Source organism: Carcharodon carcharias, chromosome 3, assembly GCF_017639515.1.
Source record: "Carcharodon carcharias isolate sCarCar2 chromosome 3, sCarCar2.pri, whole genome shotgun sequence".
NCBI lineage: Eukaryota > Metazoa > Chordata > Chondrichthyes > Lamniformes > Lamnidae > Carcharodon > Carcharodon carcharias.
The window spans coordinates 154,044,325-154,067,769 of NC_054469.1; the positions used below are offsets into that span (position 1 = coordinate 154,044,325).

At 42.9% G+C, this 23,445-nt stretch overlaps 1 protein-coding gene across 2 annotated transcripts in view; it reads right to left on the bottom strand.

Annotated features, from left to right (window-relative positions):
- The window catches only part of cmc1 (C-x(9)-C motif containing 1), a 194,255-nt gene extending 171,050 nt beyond the window's left edge, over positions 1-23,205 (bottom strand). The window contains exon 1 of one of the 2 annotated variants that reach the window (XM_041184744.1): positions 23,134-23,205. In XM_041184744.1, coding sequence (XP_041040678.1) covers positions 23,134-23,183 — 50 coding nt within the window. In that variant the 5' untranslated portion in view covers positions 23,184-23,205. The remainder of the gene's footprint in view (positions 1-23,133) is intronic. The other variant, XM_041184743.1, reaches the window with a different exon arrangement.
- Positions 23,206-23,445: the final 240 nt, after the last annotated feature.

Genomic DNA, 23,445 nt, shown 5'->3' on the forward strand with positions numbered 1-23,445 from the left:
GGCGAAGCGTGAGGTCAGAGAAAGACAAATATTTTCTTAATGGTGAGAGACTAGAAGCTGTCAAAGAGCAAAGGGATTTAGGTGTCCTTGTACATAAATCACTAAAAGCAAATGCGTGCTACAAAAAGTAATCACAAAGGCTAATGGAATGTTGGCCATTATCACAAGGGAGCAGGAATACAAAAGAAGGAAGTGATACTTAGGTTGTGCAAAGCCTTGGTTAAATCCCATCTGGAGTATGGCAACCAGTTTTAGGCACCACATCTCTAGATATAATGAACTTGGAAGAAGTACAGTATAAATTCTTCAGAATGATACTGGGGCTTAAAGGGTTAAATTATGAGGATTGCGTGTGAAAACTAACACTATACTTTTGGATGATGTCGGCGACGGGAATACAGGTTGAGAAGGAGAAAGGATAGTTTACCTATGTCACAGTCACACAGGATGTCGCGTGGCTTTAATAAGCGGTATTTCAGTACTTTTGCAGGGGCAGAAACCTGATTGGCGGGATTCAAACAGTTTTGAAAAAGATGGGCATGGATTTGAAAAGCAACAACACATTCAAGGACTTTGGAGAGGAAAGGGAGGTTGAAGAAGGTGTGGTGGTTTGTAAGCATGATGAGGTCAAGGATTTTTTTTTTGCGAGAGGTGATGACAGCTGATTTAAAGGAGAAAAAGAAAACACCTGCAAGTGAGAGAACTATTAATGATATCGGCTAACACGTGACAGGAGGGGAACGTGGATGATCAGCAATTTAGTGGGAATAGGGTAAAGGAAGCAAGAAGTAGGTCTCTAGGACAAGATGAGCTTGTGGAGTACGAGGGAAGGAGATAAGATTAAAAGCTAGAGAAAGATGCAAGTTCAGAACTAGGCTAGGGGGAAACTTCAGAGGAGGTTTGGCCCAGTGAGTTAGTGAAAGGGATATGGAAGGGCCAGCTGATTGGTTGGTATTGAACTTAGTGACAATAGTTGCCCATTAAGCTCACTGAAGAAAGTCAGGGCTTATAATTAACAGTATAAGTACCCTTTTACTGATGTGATAAATGTTAACACAATGCCAATCAATCAATCTCTCTGACCCAGAAGGGGAACTTTTTAAAAAAACTATTGAGTCTCATTTTCCAAAAATAATTTGATTTCTTTTTCTTACATTTCCTTTCTGTCTATTTTTCTCTCTCTTAATTCAGTCTTTCTTTCTCTGACTATATTTCTTCTTCTGTACCTGATTTGAATTCTAATCTATCCTCCTTTTCTTCATTTTTTGCGTCATTCTATCTCAATTTCAATCCTTCAATCTCATTGGTTAAGGAGATTGAGACTGTTGTGTCATTCACCAGGATCCCAGATGCCCTACTGCCCTCGCCACACCACTTTCAGTTCACACTTCTAGCAAGTTACAGCTGTAGGGTGCAAGAAAAGCGATACGATATACTTTGTCCACCCAATTTTTGCCCCATTTTGCTTAAGACATGGACTACGGAATGATTCATAGCCATAGCTACCCTTTGGTGTCACAGCCAAGTGGTCATAATTTGCACATGTTTAGGCAGTGATAATTGACAGATTATTAAGTATTAACTGCAAGGGTCATTATAGCCAAACCTGATCCTGTGCCCATCCAGTGTCCACTTGCCAGCACTTTCTAAAGATGAAAACAATTAAGAATGGGGATCCTGGCTGGTTTTCTATTCCCAAACCCTGGTTGCTGATGCTAATCAGCATTTCAACTGCCACAAAGAGATCAGCTAACAAGAGCTGACCAAGACCAAGGTCTTTCCTGTATTACTGGCTACCAATCTGGGCAAATGGGCATCTTATACTAGAGGGGAAGGTACAATTTTAAAGAAGTATTCATAATAAAACTGTAATAAAGGTTGTCAACAAATTGATAAAATGCCACACTTCAAGAACCAGAGCATCAACACATTTGAGAAATATAAAAGCTTTTGAATTACTTCAAACATAAGAAATGAGAGTGTAATGTACCTAATTTAGAAACTGGGAAAGAGTAGAAAAAACCTGAATTACTGATTGTGATGCTGTATATCCGGTGTCAAAGGGTGCTATCATAAATTCAAGGTCACCAAAAATTGGAAAAAAAAGCCACACAGAGCACTACTCATCCATAACCAATGGCAGTTTTGATTTAGCGTACTGTTTACAAAATTCTATATTCAAGCAAAATAGTGATATTCTATTTGCAAGCATTTTACTTGCACACAAATGGTGCACAGAATGTTGAACTATGGAGCAAAATAATGATCTCAGTAAAAAAAAAAAGGAAAGGGCAATTAGTCAAAAATGAATGTGGCAGAAAATAAATAAAAACTCTCTGCCTTGAGTAAGAGCCTTCATCTGTCACTTTCCTACAAATAGGACTAGTCTCCTCTGCTGTACTGGTGCCATCCCCTTCTGCTCAACGATGCCATTGGTCACCTGACATTTTTCCTACCAGTGCGCAGTATTTGTTTTTGTTTTTTTTGAAGCATCTTGCAAAGTTTATTACAATAAACATGTAAATAAGAAATGAAGAAAGAAAAGAAAAAAATCCAACTTACATTTATATAATGTCTTATTATGCCCCTCAGGATGGCCCTTTGTACTTTGCATCCAAGGGATAATTCAAAATGAATTTCTGTTCAGTAGTCAAATGTATAAATGCAAGTGGTTGTTGTTCTACAGGAAAAAATTTGAAAAAGAATCTGCCAGATTTTTTTTATTTTAGAAAACTAATTTATGTATCATTTAACTTGCTAGGTTTTAAGTAACAGAAGTGGAGTAGACAGCAATTCCATTGTGAAGACTCTCAGTGGAAAGGATCTGTGTCTGCACTGATGGTGCTTATAGTTCGTTGTCTATTATTCAAAGCAAGGGTAGATATATTTTTAATTTAGACTGATGTAAAATATGCTCAAAGTCCAGTAGAAATGGTAGACAAACTGATCCTTGCTTCATTTAGCAGGATGTGATTAGGTTAAATGCTGGGGGTGTTTATTGGAGGCTCAAAAACAGAACAGAGTCACAAACAGAAAAGTAACTGGTTTCTTCAGACACAACTTAGAAACAGTCATTGTCTTCGTCACCAGGGTATGATTTTGTTCATAGGAATAACTTCAAAGTTCCAGTGAAGCCCAACACAAACTGGAGGAACAGCACCTCATCTTCCGACTAGGCACTTTACAGTCTTCTGGACTGAATATTGAGTTCAACAACTTTAGATCATGAACTCTCTCCTCCATCCCCACCCCCTTTCTGTTCCCCCTTTTTTCCAATAATTTATGTATTTTTCTTTTCCCACCTATTTCCATTATTTTTAAATATATCTCCATGCATTGTTTTATCTCTACCTTTTAGCCTATTTCAATCCCTTTCCCCCCACCCCACCCCGACCTTGCTCGTCCTGCTTTCTATCCTTAATGTCACCTATTAGCACATTTCTTAGATAATATCACCACCATCAACACCTCTTTGTCCTTTTGTCTATGACATATTTTGGCAATCTCCACCTATCACGGGCCCTCTCTCCAGCTCTACCTGTCCCACCCCCCCCTTAAACCACCTATTCTTCTTCAGTTCTGTTGAAGAGTCATACAGACTCGAAACGTTAACTGTATTCATCTCCGCAGTTGCTGTCAGACCTGCTGAGTTTTTCCAGGTATTTTTATTTTTGTTTTGGATTTCCAGCATCCACAGTTTTTTTGCTTTTATCTTGGTATCTTGTCACTCAGTCTATTGATTTAAACTAAAGGCTCTACTGATGATAATGCACAACCTTTTACCCTTCTTTTAAAGCAACTTATCTAAGAAATGCTAAGTAATTAAGAGATTAATTGAAAATGGAAATCTGAAAACAGAAAATACTAGAAATGCAAAAGGAGGTTGGTAAACATCTGAATGATGAAGATAAATTAACATTTCATCTGGTGAACACCTGATTTCGATTCAAGATCCTGTTTCAACTTTAGACTCTCTCTTGCTGTGCATTTCCAGAAAACTTAAAAGTGTATAATTAGATTTGATCCACTTTTTAAATTCAGTGAGCATTCATTATAATTGCATCTCCAGTAATACCAAATTACTTGGTGAATGTTAAAACAAAAATCCATTAGTGTTAATCTTATCATTTAACAGCATGTACCACTTCCAATGTTCTGGAATTAATTTAAACATGATCTGAACAATTCCCAAAATATAAACAGAGAATCCTAATTGGTGATGTTGCTTGATGGATGTTCATTAAGGTATTAAAGAATAAACTATCTTATAATAGTTATTTATTGAAATATATAACAAATGCTAAATAGTGAATATTGTGCACTATGCCATAATTTTTCTAACCTTGTAAAAGTGAAAGGGAGGACCAGTGCCCTCTAGAAACATTTCATAGAACTCTAGTTTGTTGCCACTTAACCCATCGCTTTTAATCAAATTTTCGCCTTTCTCAGTACTGAATTCATTGCACATCTTGTTCTGAAGCAGATCCACAATTTGGTTAAAAATAAATTTTGACTATCCATAACGCAGCTAAATGTTCAGCTTCATGTAAAACATTTTCAGAATATGATTTAAATAACAATGTAAGGATCAAAATAATTTTATAAGGATAATTATTTAAAGTTACAATTCGGCTGATTTAATATTCAAGGAGAGAGATAAGTCCGATTGTTATAACTACAGAGGAGCCTCCTTGCCATCTGTCACAGGGAAAATCATTGCTAGGATCCTCCTAAATTGTGTCCTTCCATTGGACAAAGAGTTCCTTCCAGACAGCCAGTGTGGTTTTCGCTCATTAAGGGACACCACAGGCACAATCTTCACTGGGCAGCAAATCCAAGAAAAATGCAAAAAAACAGTACCAATCGCTTTTCGTGGCCTTTTTCAACCTCACAAAAGTCTTTGACTCGATCAACCATAAAGGTTAATGAAGGATCCTCCTTGAATTTGGCTGCCCTCAGAAATTTCTCATCATCATCTGCCTACTCCATGATGACATGCATACTGTGAACCTCACCAATGCAAACACCACAGACCCTATCTCAGGTAAAGACTGGAGTCAAGCAAGGTTGCGTCATTGCACCAACTCCCTTTCCCATCTCCCTCGCTGCAATATTGCACCTTACCGCCAGCAAATTACCCACAGGCATAGAGATAATTTACAGAACAGATGGCAAACTGTTCAATCTGTGCTACCTTCAATCCAAAACCTAAACCACTCCAACCTCTATCATTGAGCTCCAATAGGCAGATGATGTTAGTGTGTGAACTCATTCAGAAACTTGAGCTCAAGCTGTCAACTCCTTCTCTGAAGCATACGAGAAAATGGGCTTTTCCCTAAAAACCAAAAAAGCTAAAGTCCTCTTCCAACTAGCTCCCACAGCACACCTCCTCCCATTGATTAAGATCAATGCTGAAGATCCTGGAAAATGTGGACCATTTTTCATATCTTGGGAGCCTCATCTCAAGGAAGGCAGACATAGACAACGAAATTAATGTGCCAGCTCAGTCTTTTTACTAAGAAAAAAGTACTTAGTGACCAGGGATCTCAAACCCAAGACTATAGGTCATGGTTTGCCAAATGGCAGCGACTCTCAAACTTCTATATGTTGTGGATACCTCAAAGCACTGGAGAAGTACCACCAGCGGTGCCTTAGCAAAATCTTCCAAAGCTGTTGGCAAGAAACGCGGTCCAACAGCAGTGTCCTCTCTCAAACCAACTTGCATGGCATTGAGGTGCTAATTACAAAAAAATAGCTCCACTGGACAGGATATGTTGTTCATATGCCTGACACCAAACTCCCAAATCAACTTCTTTACTCAGAGCTAGGTCATGACAGGAGACTCCCAGGAAAACAGTGGAAATGCTATAGGGATGTCCTCAAAGCATCCCTGAAGAGGTCAAACATCCCCACCGACTCTTGAGGGTCCCTGGCCTATGACCAACCAAGACGGAGAAGGTTCATTTTGGAAGGTACCAAATGCAGAGACAGACAGAGGCAAAGTCAAGGCATTGTACAGGGCATGCAAACTTCAAACAACTCATTTACCTGACCCATCAAGCACCGTCTGCCCCGCCTGTGGCAGTCTGCAGATTGTGCATTGGACTTATCAGCCATCTCAGAACTCATCGAACCGGAATCGAAACAAGTCATCCTTGGTCCCGAGGGACTGCTTAAGAGAAGAATAGGTTCAGATTTCCTCACAAACGGAATAAATTAGCAGTTAAGGGGAAAACAAAATGCAAAGGAATGGAGACAAAAGCAACATGTTGCTGTATTTACCAAACCAGAATTAAATGCAAATAACAAAAAGGAACTTTGCCACGAGACCATGCCTCACATAAAATTAGGGCTTGCAAAAGTTCTGACAGATTGGTTGATGCAAAGGACAAACTTATATATTGCCTGTCCCTTGTCAGGATAGCTCTTCACTGCCAAAAAATGCTTTTTGAAGTGCAGCTACTGTTGTTATGTAACAGCCAATTTATGCACAGCATGATTCAACAAACTATAATAAGATAAATGAACAGCAAATTCATTTTATTTGTCCATGTATTTTGCACTGTGTTAATTACTGCAGAACTATGTATTCTTCCAAGTAAAATAAATGCAATTTAATGGAGACTTAAGGTACAAGAACTACATTTAGTGTTGAACACCAACTCATATGACATCATGAGGTCTTGTTGCAATGACATCAAGAATACAGACCCCAATGTCCTCATTCACAATATCACGAATAAAACCATATACTGCCAGGGGAATTCCTCACAAAATCGGAGAATTGTTAGTGCAGGAGGCCATTCAGCCCATCGTATCTGCACCGGTTCTCTGAATGAGCATTTCATCTAGTGCTGTTCTCCTGCCTTCTCCGGGTAACCCTGCAAATTGCTTCTTTTCAAATAATCATCTAATTCCCTCTTGAAAGCCTCAATTGAACCTGTCTCCACCACACTCAGGCAGTATATTTCAGACCCTAACCACTTGCTGTGTGAAAAAAAATATAAAATACAGAGCCCAGATGTTTTTATGCTCCCAATGAATTTATGAACATTTTATACAGTGTCATACAAAAATATGTGTTTGCTGTTCAAAGACTAAGTCAGTAACTATAATAATATGGTGACAAATCTTTTTGCCATATCGGCCAAAGTGGAATACTATATTAATCCCGCTGTATCATAAAGCCATTACAATATTAGCTTGATATTCTGGAGCAAACCTGGCCTACGATCAATTCCCAAAGGCGGCAAAGATCAATGTCAGAGGTTGTAGCAATCTACTGAAGGGAGTGCCTCACAAATGTGCTAAGTGCTACTTTCAAAGCATCAACTTGGGAACACAACAGGTTAGTAATTTTACCACAGATTTTAAAACTTCACCAAAAAAGAAATGTTTTAAATATAGACAGAGCTTCCTGTGGCTTTTCTTGACATTAGTGATCTGACTTCACATCAAACTGTCACTAACCCAGCAAGCACCAGGTCTTATCATAAAGCCTATTCATCCTTTCGCTCTACGTTAGTCACACACACAGCTTTCTATGAATCTTCTCAGATCACTACTTCCCTGGAGAGTAGGTGCAAAGATAAGACTGAAGAATTGATTTGTGCCCTACATCAAATATGTATCTAGCGCAAGCTACTGAAATGAAAAACATTCAATTTATTCAAATGTATCCTTGCACATAATATATTTATAATGAAAATATCTAACTGAATAGAACATGTGCTTCAAAACATGTTAATAGCTGAAGAGAAAAAAAAAAACTAAAAAAGGAGTCCATCTAAAAAAAGTTTCTTATTACAGCACAATAGGATGAACTCACTTTAAACCTTTCAGGTTTGCTATTTGTAACTTGTTTCCTATTGTAACATTCTCGACATGAAATAATAAAGAGTGACACTTTTAAAAATATAACTAAATTCCTAAATCTAGTTTACTAACAGCAAACAGTTTAATTTAAAAGGTGATGGAACCTTTTTACGATGCAAGTTCAGAAGTTTTAGACTCTTAACTAACATGTTATAGTCAAATACATTAATCCCCTTGCTTCCAATGGATTGATTCACTGACAAAGCTGTCGGCTGAATTGCAAACATACTCTTCGTGTTCTCAAGCTGTCACCACAAATTTTGAATAGAATATGGAGAAACTGTGGATGCTCCAAGGGGATTTGGGGATTTGACAGCATATGACATTCTCTTCCTACCTACCCTATAAGCTATTTTATTTGACTATGTTTTTGCACTGTACTAATTACTGTAGAACTTTAATGAATAAAAGGATGGAATATAAGAACATATATTAAGGTGCAAGAACTAGATTTGACCTTTGAAGTGTAAGAGAAGCCTTATGATTTACTTTCTGTAATTTAAATGCTGGTTCTTTCATAATATATAGCACAAAAAAGATGGGATGTTGTAATTTGATTTAAAGAATACATGTAACAATAAACCATCCTGACTGGTAACAGGATAATTAACTGTGTGGAGTTGTGGGGGTGTGGGAGAGGGTGAACACATCTGAGCCACCCCTGTTCATAGCAAGTACACAAAAATATTCTGAATGCAACACTTAGACGAGATAATTTAACACATTCAAGATTTGGTACAATTTACAACATTTACAGATGTGTGTTTTGGGATGCAATATGGAACAAATTATAATATCGTCCCTTTAATCAAAAACTACACAAATGCAACATGTGACATTAACCAGTGGAAGAATGACACAAAAAAACTAGCTATAATTTTCATTGTAAAACTTAAACTGTAGGTTTAGTATGGGATTCTATTAAAAGGATAACCTGCAAAAGAGCAAGGTTCCCTCAATCGCTTGCTGAATAAACAAAACCAATTGTGTGCTACTGAACCTCATGATCTGGTATGCCCTAAATTCAATTTCTGCTCTGTGCTGAATGAATTGGAGGCACTACAACCGGCCTCAGTTTCCATGGGCTAGAGAGAAGGAAAAAAAACAATGTTCATGCTCCTGTTCGCTATCCAGTGACATCTAAAACTACAAGTGTGCGGACTTCAGGGAAGGACAAGTTAGAGTCAGCAGTGATCTTGTCCATGACTGAAAATACCATTAACGCCCACTGTTTAGTCTGACCCATGAATGAAAGCCATTTGAGGAAGGTATGAGACAGGTGATAGTTCGAAAAGCACTATCTCCCTGCATAAGTACCTTCGATAGACCCTGAAACTAAATTAAGAGAGAGGAACAGTAAGTGTCCCAAGATTTCCAATGAAGGCAAAGTACATATACGGTTCTCACTACATTAGGTTAAAATTTTTTGGACAAAAAGAGACCTGTTTAAAATCACGCTATTGTTTGAATTGTATAAAACTGCCCGTAGTAAATGAACAGCTGAGTAATGTAGGTCCCAGAAGAATACTGAAAGTACTTTTAGACAAAGAAACCATAGTAGAATATACGTGGATCTCCCATGATAAATCCCACAATAAGTTAGGGATATGCTATGTAATAAACAATATATTGTCAGGGCTACTGACTCAAGGCAATTATGCAGCAGGGTCAATGGTGTTTGGAAACACTGTAGTGGGCCCAAGGATCTAGTAGGGCTGGTAAAGGGGTGCTAAGCTATGTCAACACTAAAGAGGAAAGGAATAGAGTAATCCTTGGATGTGCAACAAGTGGGGAAGGATTCCTAAGACACTGGGAGAGGGATGCAGGGTGTGGAGTGGTGAAAGAGTAACAAAGACAAGCTAGGATGTGGGAGCACTGGGGAGTAGGATTTCTGGATGAGAAAATATAAGGAAGGGAAGCTACAATGCACTGTGATTAAAAACATAATGATGTGGGATTCATCAGATGTATAAAAGCAGTAAGAGGAAAGAAAGCTGCTTGGGCAATGTAGGAATGGTGAGAAACAGGACGGTGTAGAAGAAGCAGGGCAAGAGGGATGCAGGTGTCAATGCTAGCAAAGGAGAGGCAAGGTAGCTTCAGAGATAGATGATTGTGATGCTTACGGTGGAGACTTCATCAGAGCATTGCAATGGAAGGGTCCGAGTGCAGCTTGTTGGTGTGTTCATTTCATCTCAAGACCACTGGGCTGTCTCAGTACTAGTGGGCCATTGTGTTTCCTATTTTAATTTCAGATTGGATCAACTATTTTGCCCTGCTCATCAATGGTACCACTATTGCCCAGCCACCACCATTGACATCTTGGGGACCACTATTGATCAAAACCTAAATCGAACTGCCATATCAACACCAAAGCATCTTAAAGGAAGAAACCAAGGTAGAGAAGCGGGGAGGTTTATGGAGGGAATTCCAGAGCTTAGGGCCTAGGCAGCTACATCCAATGATGGAGAATTTAAAATCAGGGATGCTCAAGAGGCCAGAATTAGGGGAGCGCAAATATCTCAGGGGATTGTTGGACTAGGGGAGATTAGAAATGGGGATGGGCTAGGGAATGGAGGGATTTGAAAACAAGGATGAGAATTATAAAAGTAATAAATTGCTTAACTGGGATCCAATATAGGTCTGTGAGCACAGGGCTGATGGGTGAATGGGACTTGGTGCAAGTAATGACATCGGCGACAGAGCTTTGGATGACCTCAGGTTTATGGAGGGTACAACATGGGAGGCCATCATTGCCAAGGATACTAATCAATAATGATAAAAACAAAAAATGCTGGATACACTCAGCAGGTCTGGCAGCATCTATGGAGAGAGAAACAAAGTTAATGTTCAGGTCTCTGATCTTTCAACAGAACCTGAAATGTCACCTCTGCTTCTCTCTCCACAGATATTGTAAGACCTGCTCAGTATTTTCTGTTTTAGTTTCAGGTTTCCAGTATCTCCAGTATTTTCCTTTTATGTTGTAGTTATGATACTGATCAAAAAAATTGATTTCGTGTTGAACATCTTGATTGTTCTAATGTGACTGTGACAAAGGTAAATTATCCCCTGTTGTTCTCCTCAACCTGTCTGCAGGTCTTTGACACTGTTGACCATACTGTCTTTCCACTGTGGTCCAGCAGGGTAGGTCTGCACTTGCCTGGTTCCGTTCTGATTCTAATCTTAGCCAGAGCTGCAGTTGCAGTTCTTTCCCGCTCCTGTACCATTACCTCTGGTCTCCCCCAAGGACCTATTTTTGGTCCCCTCCTATCTAGATACTGCTTCTTGGTGAGACAGTGTCAGTTGCCACATATATGATAATGACACTCAGCTCTAACTCCCTACTGCATTTCTCGATCCCTCCACTGTCTCTAAATTATCAAAGTGCTTGTCCAGCTGGATGAGCAGAAATTTCCTCTAACTTGGGAAGACTGAAGCCTGTCCGAATCAGAGTGTTCACATATTTGATACCAAGGTGAGCTTCCAGTCACATATCTGTGCCATCACAAAGACTGCTATTCGCACCTCAGTAACATCACCTGATGCCATCACTGCCTCAGCTCAACTGCTGCTGAAACCCATGTCTTTGTTTCCCTTGGGTTTGACCATTCAACATACTCTTGGATGGCCCCCCACATTCTACCCCCCCGACTTGAGGTCATCCAAAACTCTGCCGCCAATATCCTTACTTGCAAAAAGTCCCGTTCACACATCACCCCTATAGTCACTGACCTATATTGGCTCTTAGTTAGGCAACGTATATATTTTATAATTCTCATCCTTGTTTTCAAATCCCTCCATAGCCTAGCCCATCCCCATCTCTAATCTCCACCGGTCCAACAACCTTGTGAGATATTTGTGCTCCCCTAATTCTGGCCTCTTGAGCATCCCTGATTTTAAATGCTCCATCACTGGTGGATGTCTCTTCAGTTGCCTCGGCCCTAAGCTGTTGGCAATGGACTCAATATTGGTTCCCTTCATTGTGGCTGTACTAGTGTCCTTTTAATGAACGCATTACAGCAACTCACTGAGCTGAGTTCAATAGCACTGATCAGTCCCACAACCTCCAGCATGGAGAAGGAAAACATGGCAATATCATGGGAACACAATCAAGACACAATCTACCCTGACTGGTGCATATATCACTATTCCTTCATCACTGCTTGCTCAAAATCCTGGCCTTCCCTTCTTAATGGGCAAAATAGTCCATGCCTGCTGGCATCAGGTGTGTTCAGTGGCATGAGCGGGTGAGAAGGCCAAAAATCGGTTTCACGACATAGTGAAACAGGTTTGCAATCATCCACTCCGCCTGCCAATGGTGGGCTGCATTTCCCGCCAATGGCCATCAGGAACCTCGTTGTAATACATCTGCATATCATTATAAGCTCAGCCCACCAGAACCATCCCCCTTCCTACTTGATTGTCTGCCCACAGCATATAAAAGGCATGAAGTTGGTGGGCTGCACTTTGAGGGGAACTCGGAAGTGAGTACATAGTAACGTTGTGGAGTGCTCGCCCAAGTCGCCTGTTGGATTTCAAGGCAAAGACACGTGGGAGTGGAGGGGAGCAAGGGTTGCCCTGCGGTTGAGGCGCGTTACGGGGAGGGTGGGGGGTGGCAAGGGTTGCCCTGTGGTTGAAAGTAGTGCACAAGCATGTGCGAGGTAGGAGGTGGGATGGGTGAGGGAAACAGCCATGCATTAGGGAAACCTTGTAAAAAGTGACCATTCCTCTGCAGCTGAGACAGTTCAGGTGCTGTCACATGGATATGATTAGAGAGTCAGGCCTCTAGCTTCTCTGCCCTCTCAAGCAATGCAGAGGCATCAAAGTGTCACCAAGTGCTCCAGAGCTTTTCACCCTTGAACATAGACTGCAAAGTAACAAGTGTTTTAGTGGACTGTAGAACAGTTGCAAGACTGGGCACGTTGTACAGTCTCCTTGCTAAAGTTGGCCATGGAGCAGTCACTGGTGGAGGCGCTCACAGCCCCTTGTGCAATGTCATCATCCCAGTTTGGACCACTCTCTCCAATGGTTCAAGCTAACAGTGCTGCCTCGCAGTGCGGGTTAGGGGAATGCCTGAGCCTGAGCTGAGGGCACAGCATGCAGTCCAATGGGCAAAACTGCTGCCAATCGGTCAGGTGGAGTGGGGCGGAGCTGGATGGGCTTTCAGTCAGCCACGCAGTGCACTAAACTCTGGCCATCCAAGTGGTGGCCAGCACTCTCCAGGATGCGTTAAGGGGCCTTCAGATTTAACCAAGAAAGGTTCTTCGTACACCCATGCTAACTTTTCTCTCTTTCATCCTGCAGGAGTACAACATCAGGATCATGCAGCCTGGTGGCCCCGCTGTATGCCTCGTGGCTTACAGAGAGCGTATATGACTGAAAAGAGAGTGCCTGAGGCATCTGACAACACACAGGGAGGAGCAACAGCCTCTGGAAGAAGAGGCGACTGGGCCTCCCGGACGGGTCGCCCAAGAGTCACAGTGAGCCGTCGCCGGTAGGTGCCTAACTAGACCCAGGGTCTATAGATGCCACCTTTCATTCCTGCAGGTGATCGAGAACCAGTGTAGCCAAAGACTGTGCATGTCTTGGGAACTAGTTGGTCACATCTGCCAGCTACTGCAGGATTTGGGGATAGGGAAGGCATCCACTGCCAGTGGCCGTGAAAGTGAAGCACTCAATTTCTACGCCAATAGCTCCTTTCAGGGTTCCACAGGTGACCTCTGTGGGAGATCACAAGCCTCCACCCACAAATGCACCCAAAGGATGCCACCTATGCAAGGGCACACATTTTGTCTGGGGCCAGAACAGTCAGGATCCAAGAGCGATTGGATTTGCCCAGATCTATGGCTTCACACAGGTGTAGGGTGCCATCGAATGCACTCATGTTGTGCTCAGATCTCAGTTGCAAGATGGGGTCAACTATATCAACTGCAAGGGATTCTATTCGCTGAATGTGCAGCTGGTGTACAACCACCAAAACCGCATCCTGCAGGTCTGCCCATGGAGTGTCCATTACACCTACATTCTTAGTCAGTAACAGATCCCTGATGTCTTCCAGGTTGCACAGAAACTGCAGGGATGGCTCCTCAGGGACAAGGGCTACCCACACAGGACGTGGCTTTTGACACCTGTGCGGCGGCCTCAGACTGCAGCAGAGCGAAGGTATAATGGAGCTCTTATTGCAACTCGCAACTTGGTGGAACAGAGCATTGGGATGCTGAAAATGAAGTTCTGTTGCCTGGACCGGTCTGATGGAGCCCTGCAGCATAGCCTAGAGAGGATGTCATGCATCATCATCACCTGCTGCGCTGCAATGGGGAGAGGAGCTGGCTAAGAAGGATGAGGAGGAGCTGATGGCTTCCTCCGATGAGGAGGACGCCAATGAGGATGAGAGTGAGGAGGTCATCGAAGGCGATGATGACGGGGATGAGGCCCTTGCACTGGTTAGGTGAGGCAGGCTCACTTGGGAGGCCCTCATACCTGCTAGGTTTGTGGAGGATGAAGAGGAAATGCAGTGAGGAGACACCATCGATCCTTACACTGCATCTATGAATGTTTGATTCCAGTCTGGCTTATGGCAGCGCACATACCCCTCTGTGATAATGGAGACGTAGTGGAGGCCCTAATAGCCGCTCGGTTGCAGGTGGACGATGATGACATGCAGTGAAGACACTCCATAGATCTTCACATGGCCTCTGAGAATGTCTGACTCCTGTCTGGCTCAGAGCAGCTCACATGCGCTCTGTGATTAGGGTCACATCATGGTGACGCAGCCATGAAACTGATCCTTGTCAGCCTTCAGTGCCTGAGCCCTTCAGGAGCACAGTGTCACTGGTCACAGATGCTGAAGAGGAGGGGCTCACTGAGAGCACACAGAGAGAATGACCCCTGCCAACAACATTCTGGCAGCAATGACAAACACCGTCAAGGTGCAAGTATCAGTGATGTGTTCAGGGAGTGAGAGGTTGGGCCATCATTTTGATCTGAAGGTTGCACAAAGCACGGGGAAGAGTTCTTGGACTGAGATGCCTGCCTTTATCTTGTGCAGAAGTTTCACATCTGAGTGCCAGAAACATTGCTCATCAGAACAAGGAGCCATAGGCAGGGAGGCATTCTTGGGAGTTTATTGACAATAGTGAACAGTATGTACAAATGATTAACACCCATGCCCAGGCTGTGCAATTACATCTTCTTAATTTTCCTAGCCCTGCCACTACATCTTGGTGTTTCCTGGCAATCCACAGGAGAAGTGGAGGCAGCCTGCTGACTGAGACGCCCTGTAATCACCTTGGCAGACCTCCTCTGGAGGGTTGAAACCTGGAGGGCCCTGGCCTACTTTTGGGGTCCTGCTGTTTGGCAGTGGCACCCTCCTCGGCCTAGGGAGCTGGAGCTGCTGAGGTCACAGGGAGAGGGGAATCGGATGGGTCGGACACTCCCTGAGTCACCTAGGTGGATGGCCCTGCTGCATCCTCCTCCCTATGGGTGCCCAAGGGCCGCTGGCTGATTCCTTGAGAAGGGGTAGCTGGAGTGAGATCAAGCTGCCCACACCTCTCTCGTGTACATGCTGTTAGAAGATGGCATCAACGTTAGAGTTGAGCCTGCACAGCGGTGCAGGAGCGACGTTCTGGACCAAGGTCTCCATGGTGACCCCCATCCTACCAGTGTTGACCTCAGTGTGTTGGCACGCCGGCACTATCACCTCAGCCTGAAGGCAGATGGACTCCTCCATCATACCTTGCAATCTGAGGAGTGCAGCGGATATCTCTTCCTGATTTTCCCGAGCTTGCCTTTGCAGCTCCAGCAAGCGACATGACTGAGTCCAGAGGCTCGTCATTTGACTTGGGCTCAGCAAATTTCTGGCCTCCAGCAGTCCTCCGAGTGCTGGACACCTGGGAAGTCCCTGCCTCCGCCTGCTCACTAAATTGCTATCCTGAAGCTACTGTAAAGCTAGGACCCACTGAGGTGTGTGTCTCCGTGCTGGTGGAAGGTGCGGGTGAGCACTGGGACGGGACTTCAAGGAGGATGCATCCAGATTCCTCTTCAGAGGTTTCTTCAGGGCTTGATTGGAGGCCCTGGGTCGTGGACTCCGTCAGCTGCTTCCCAGATGTGCATGTGGAAGCAAGAGGAGGTAATTAGTGCATGGCAGTGGCGGGAAACATTACTCACAGCATGGTTGTCTGATGGATGTTGCACCGTTGGATCCTCACTTGGTAGAGTACCGCCAACCTCACCGTCAGCAAGGAATGGTCCAGATCTTTGCTGGCCAGCTGGATGGCTCTGTTTTCAAAGTCTATGGGGACCTTGATTTCAGGCTTCCTCCACCAGTCTGTGACCTCTTCCTCTTGTTGTGTGTCAGCTTGTCTTGTATGAGCAGAGATGGAGAGAGTGTAAGCAAAGGCCAGGCCAGGCCAGATGATAAGTATGCCTGGCATGTGTTTGGTGGTGAGAGGTTCCATGGACAGGCTGAGGACAATGAAGGTGTGCGTGAGAGAGTGAATGGTGATGTCCCTTGAGCTGGCAGTGAGTGAGGGTCTTGTGGATGTGTGATGGGTTTGTGAATGTGAGAGTTGAGAATGACGAGAAGAGTGACTTACCCTGGCAGAACGGAGATCATCATTCATCCTCTTGCGGTGCTGGATGGCTGTCCTCTTTTGAAGTGCGTTGGTGCTAACATCGCTGCCATCACCTCCCAAGCCAGATTAGTGAGGTTGCTGTCCATTTTGTGGCCAGAGCGGGGTAGAGGGCATAATGGTGAGCCTCCACGGCGTCCAAAGGTTGCTCGAGGGACGCGTCATTGAACCTGGGGTCTGCAGTCTCTTTGGCTCTCAGGACCATGTCTCCTTTGCCGAAGTCATGGGCCAGAAGCACTGAAATGTGTGCAGGTGGCTGGACTTTAAATATGGAGCCTGGTGTGCTGAAGCGGTGAGCTGACATGAGAGCCCGCCCACCATGGAAATGGCGCGTTTCCTGGGAATGCATAATTAATGCTGCGGGTTTGGAACGATACAGTGTGAAAAGCCGCCTCTTCGACCGGTGGGTACAACATCATTTTACTTGCCTGCTACCACACTTAGTGCATATCTGAAACGATTCCACCCCATGCCACCTTGGGAGCACCAGCACAAGAACAGCAGCTATTCACAAAAGGACAGCAGCAGCTCAGGGAGATTAGGGATCGGCAATAAATATGGCCTTGCCAACATTACAAGAATGAATACAAAAAAAATAGCTTATTTGCAGCTTTTTCCCTTTCTTCTCCTCTGCTCTTTTTTCTCACATTTTTACTCTCCAGTATTTTTTTTTTGCCCTATGTGGCTGGTCCATCTCACTGATAATGTTTCATATCATTAGCCACTCACCATCCTGACTTGGAAATATATTGCCATTCCTTCACTGTCACTGGGTCAAAATCCTGGAATTCTCTCCTTAACATCACCATGGATGTACCTACACCACATGGATTGCAGCAGGTCAAGAAGGCAGCTCACCATCACCTTCTCAAGGGCAATTAGGGATGGGGAATAAGCGACGCCTAATTCCCATGAATGAATTTTTAAAAATCTAATAATCTTGAACTACACTGTTTGTAGGTCATTCAAACAACTTACTTGCTCTCTCTGATTGGTGCATCTGTTGATTCGCCCCCTTTACCCAATCACACATTTCTCCCAACATTTTCCAACTTTTGCAAATTGTAATATGGAGAAGCACTTTATTTGCAAAGCAGAATTTTCACCTTAGTCACTTTATACCACATCAAAGCCTAGAATGGAACACCTGTACCAAAGTTGATCTCTGGTATATAACACAGTAATGTCACCCACAACAGGGGTGGTTGCGAAAATTAGATACCTAAAAAAAACTTAAAGCAAATTCTAGTTCACTGTACAACACCACCCAATCATTTGTATTTGTTAACTTTTGCTGCCACCTGCAAGTATACACATTCCTAAGACATCTGCTTCCTGTAATTAAGTCACCCACACAGTCATTCACTTTTTAACCAATATACAGTCATCTAGTTTGTATTATATGACCAATATGAATTGTATCCATATCATGGATAAGTTTGGAGATAATAGTCAAAAACCATTCTAACTCAAGTGATTAAAAACTCATTTAATTATTTAAGAACACGCTTTCCCATCAATCTTTGATAAATTTCCCTCATACCTAGTGAAGCATCTATAACCAGTACAAGCACATTAGGTAGCTTTAATCTATGAGCATTATTCATAACATTGTTCTCATAAAATGGTGTTCTCTTAAAATGCTGTTTCCATATAAGATCATAAAATTCACAAAGCTGCACAGATCAACCTGTGGCAGTATTATGGAATGGCAGATCATAAATGCATGCAAGCAATTCCTTAAGGCATGTGTTCCTGACCACTGAGGTGACACCTAGTGCAGATGGGGCACATCTTTCCCCAAGGGCAGAAAACCGAAATAAGAAACTTGCATTTATATAGGGCCTTTTGCATCCTGAGGACATCCCAAAGTGCTTCACGGTCACAAGTTTTTTGATGTGCAATAATTTTGGTTATGTAAGCAAATTCAGCAATCTATTTACAAATGTGTAAAATTTGTACAAGCCTCTTTAAGTGACTGACGTCTCCAAGTAGGTCTCTCGGGTATTTTCTCAGCCAGAATGGATGTTTGATATTGGCAGGCTATGAAATCAAATTAAAACATTCAAGCCCGCCCCTCACTAATTTCAATATGACAAAAGTAGTCAATCAAGTAAAGGAAGAGTAGTCAAAACTGCTGGAACTATGTTGGAGGGCAGAGAGTTTGTATGCTGCTCCAGACTTGTTTTATAAACCAGAAGGGATATAATTTCCACTTTGGCTCAGTAGACCATTTATACTCAGCAAGGTCCTATGGTCAAATGATGGTCTTTGCTGTTAGTTGATCTCAGCCAGGGTAGATATAATTGCATCTTAACTGTTCTTTGTGTCGCTGGATTAAGGGCTTGGTCAGGGTAGGGCATGGCAAGGAGTTGGCGGGAGTGAGTGGTGGTTGTTTGGGAGGTGGGGGTGAGACAGCCAGGGTTCTCCCTCCCAAATGCTATCTAGCTACCTTTACTGGAAAGTGAAAGTGGATAGATATTATATAAGGAGAGGCTAGGATTCTACCATGATGATGAAAGAGAGAGAAAGAAAATATAAAACACTGAAGCTTGCACAAGAATAGTGGCCAGATACTTGAGGTCTACTGATGCACATGGAATAGTAACCAACAAGCCATTCCATTTGTAGTATAAGGATCTGGCACATATAGGGTTAATGTGGGACTGATAACAGTACCGCCCACACAGTGATGTAAGAGAACATGACTCACACCTAGTTGTCAGTCTAGTGTTGGACAGAGCCATGTGCACAAGCAAGTATGGAGGCAGCTTGTGCCCTTTACTGTGTACGTTGTTCTAGTAAATACATACAGTTAATCTACTTAATGCAACAAAGACTTCATTAAGATCTATCGAACAATACGAAACACCATATAGCATGGCAGCAGCAAATCGAAAAACCCAAAACCTTGCAAAAAATGCAGAAAAAAACTAAAATCCTAGACTAAAAAAAAATATTTGAAGAAGCATCCTGACCTGACGAAAAGCTCGAGAAGCAGACGTGCAGAGGAAAATCACTGGGGGAAAGCTCCAAAGAAAGGCTTGGAAGCTGAAGGCAGAAATTTAAAATTCCTCAGTGTAGCAGAACACTCCATAGGATCTCTTGAAAGTCTAGCTTCAATTCCCAGAGCACAGAGTCAGCAGACGTAGCAGAGGTGAGCTAAAACTTTTAAATTCCAGGATACATCAAGTCCTGAGAAACCTTTAAATAGGTTAGTGGTCGGAAATTAATATTTAAAAACTCCATCAAAAACCCAGGTTCCTGAGTCGGTGCCTGAACACATGGCATCCGAGATCCTCAGAGAAGGAAAAAAAATTAATTAATTTGCAAGATTTGCGACTAAAGAATCGCTTGAAATACCAGCAAAGGCCAGGATTCAACACTTTTGTGACCCTAAAGCAGAGCAGTGAAACAGAAGTCTGCAGCTAGTCAATCCAAGCTGCCATTGTTTAAACCTTTTCATGACTGAGCGCAAATGCCATTACAGCGAGATCCCGCCAAAACCAGCCATGATTCTTGGGTGAGGTCAAAGATTCTGAATTTCCGTTTTAGAGTGCAGACATTTTAGTTAACGGCCCTCTCACAAACTTTAAATTGGACACAGGAGCCAATGTTACGGTCTATTAGACAAAGAATCGTCGCAGAGACACCTCTGGCTTTGAACAACATCTGACTTCTGGTCATAGGCATGATTCTGGAACCACTAAGGTATGGTGGCAAACAAATCTTCGAGCTGAAATACATCACCCATAAACAGTCTTTTATTCTCTTGAGCAGAGATGCCTGTGTAGCCCAGAGTCTTGTCAAAATGGTTACCATGACGCCTCCAGTGGAGGACAGACAAAGCAACCAACAACCAGGAGAGCCTCAAGCTCCGGCTCCGATGGCTGTGATGGAATCAACGCTGTGACCACAGAGCAAACATTGCAACTCCCAGCCAGAGTGTCTGTACCACAGACAACGTTGGAACCAAGTAGCAGCAGTGCATTGCCAACAACATACCACGCAGCCAAACGCAAAGGTGAGCTTACTAACCACATCCTCATAACAGGAATGGCCATTACAAAGGACATCATGATGACCCACACAACAAAAGAGGAAAAAAACGACTTGGGATGAGCACAATGTTTGTTCACCTCGCAAGGAATGGGATGGAACAACAATCACCCACTGCTGAATCGATAAAGAGCGGTTCAAAACCAAGGAATGGAAAAACAGGATAAAAAGATACCCAAATGCCAGAACAACCTCCAAATCAACAGAGTTTACCTGCAGCAACAGAGCCTACCACTCCTAAGACAGTAGCCGGGAAAAGATATTGAAGAGTTATAAGGCTTCCAGACCGCCTGAACCTATGAACTTAGAGACTTGAAAGGGGGAGATGATATAATAATAACAATGTAAATACATGGGGTAAACTAGAATAACTTGAAATACATTGGACAAAGACCTGGGGGGAGGTGTAGTATAAGGGTCTGGCACATACAGGTTTAACGTGGGGCTGAGTACAGTACCTCACACACAGTGATGTAAGAGAACACATAACCCAAACCTAGAAGTCAGTCTAGAAGTCTGTCCATGGTTGGACAGAACCGTGTGCATAAGCAAGCATGTTATTGTAGTTGATAAATACATATAGTTAACCTACTTAAGACCTACCAAACAGTATCCAACACTTCACAACAAACATTCATCACTGAAAGGAAGAAACTTGGGAAAACCTAGAGTTTCAACAAGCTAATGCTGCCATAAATGAGGGATAACATAATGCACCTTTAACTCAGATTAGAATCGGGAATGATAGTGATGTACTTACCATTTTAAATCTCAAATGTTATATCATAGAATCACAGAATAGTTACAGCACAGGAGGTCATTTGGCCTCTCTTGTTCGTGTTGGTCTCTGCAAGAGCAACTCAGCAAGCACAAACTTTACCTCTTTGACCTGCAATTCTTTTCTATTCAGATAATTATCCAATTTCCTTTGAAAGTCACCATTGAATCTACCTCCATCACATTCTCAGGCAGTTCATTTCAGAAGCTAACCAGAATAGCCATGATCTTATTGAATGACAGAGCAGGTTCGAAGGTTTGAATAGCCTATTCCTGCTCCTAAGTCCTATGTTCATTGCGAAAAACGCCTTTCCTCATATTGCCTCTGGTTCTATTGCCAATCACCTTAAATTTGTGCCCTCTGATTCTCCACTCCTCCACCAATGGGAACATTTTCTCTCTATCAACTCCATCCAAACCTCATGATTTTGAACACCTATATCAAATCCTCTCTCAATGTACTCTAAGGAGAACAGCCCTAGTTTGCCAATCTATGTAACTGAAGTCTCCCATCCCCAAGCCCTCACATCCTTCCTAAAAGGGGGGAGTGGGGTACCCAGAATTGGGCACAAAACTCCAGTTGAGGCTGCCACATTTCCTACAGTACATCAATGATTAGACTTCATAAGTACTTCAGTAGTTGTAAAGCACTTTGGAACATTGAATTAAAAAATTTTTAAAAATTACATAAATACAAGTTCTTTCTTGCTGGTGAGTAAACCCTAACTAAGGAATTCAAAAATCTGACTGCATCAGGAACTTGAGATACAAATTGATGTAAACATGGATTTAGATTTTGTGGAATCCAAGGATCCATGGTATTCACCAAGACAGCCGATAGTTAAAGAAAAGTGAGCATCCCTACTACAAGACCAGTGGTTTTGATTATAGAGATATATGTCAGTTGTTGGGTAAATTATGGGCTCATCATATTGAATGTCAATACTGGGTATTGATATACATTCCAGTACTCTCAGATCAGGCATATGTTTAATTTAGTGTAAAGTTTCCTCTGCTCTGCCCTAACAATGTGCACTATTTTAAGATAAATCTTGACAGTAGGAAAAAGCATAGGCTCAGGAGTGAAGTTTAGGAAGCTCATCATACAATGACTGATCATCACTTGGATGAGATTCCTGGGTAGTGGAGTGGAAGGACATATCTGGGGACTATTTTAAGACATATAGTATTGAACTGTGCAATGAGGGCAGCTGAGCAGTCAGATTTCTCTAGGTAAAGGAGCTGAATGAACTTCCTGATAACTGCTGATCTTGTGCTTCACAAATTCATAACAACAATCCCAGTCAGAGCCAAGCACAGTCAGCGAGGTACAGCAGTCTCCAGGGTGAACCGAACATGGTCCCCGGAGGGGAGAGCCAAGCACGGTCCCGGGGGCAGGGGGGTGGGGGGTGGCATTGTTAGGCACAGTCCAGTCCCGGAGTGGGAGGGTGGTGAGGGGGTGAAAGCTGTATTCAGCCCTTAGCAACATACACATTAATGCCATGAAATAAAAAGAACAGCGCTAGAAAAAACTTAAGCAGCTCTGGCAGTATGTGTGGAGAGACAAACAGAGTTAATGTTTCGAGTCCAATACGACTCCTTTGGAACTGATGCCATGTCCTAGCCGTATTGACATATAGAAATCCGGGACTACATTTATCTTTAGCAATGAAACTGCAAGAAAATGTGGCATTATCCACCATAAACGACTGACAGTTAACCCCCTTCCTCTACTGAGGTGGGGATCAATTTGAGCAGCAACACGAAGCCGCTGCCACTCTGACCTTCGTTTTACCTTGACTGCCGGGTTCCATTGCTGCTCCCGTGACAACAGGCCCCGCCCATTCACCTTTCACCCTGGCAACAGAGCCGCTACTTCCGGTGTTACAAATGGTTCACTCAGAGGGGAATGCGTGCGCGGCGAAATGCTGTGGTCTTTTGGCCGTTTTCAGATTTCGCTATGTTTGTATTTGTTTTAGAAAAAAGTTCAAGTTTGACCTCTGGAGGTGACGGCAGGTTTTCATTTTAATTTATTCAGATTTAGTGGTGGCATTGCCCCTTTGTTGTGTCAATGCCCGAGGTTCCAGCTGTCATTCATTCTTCAGCA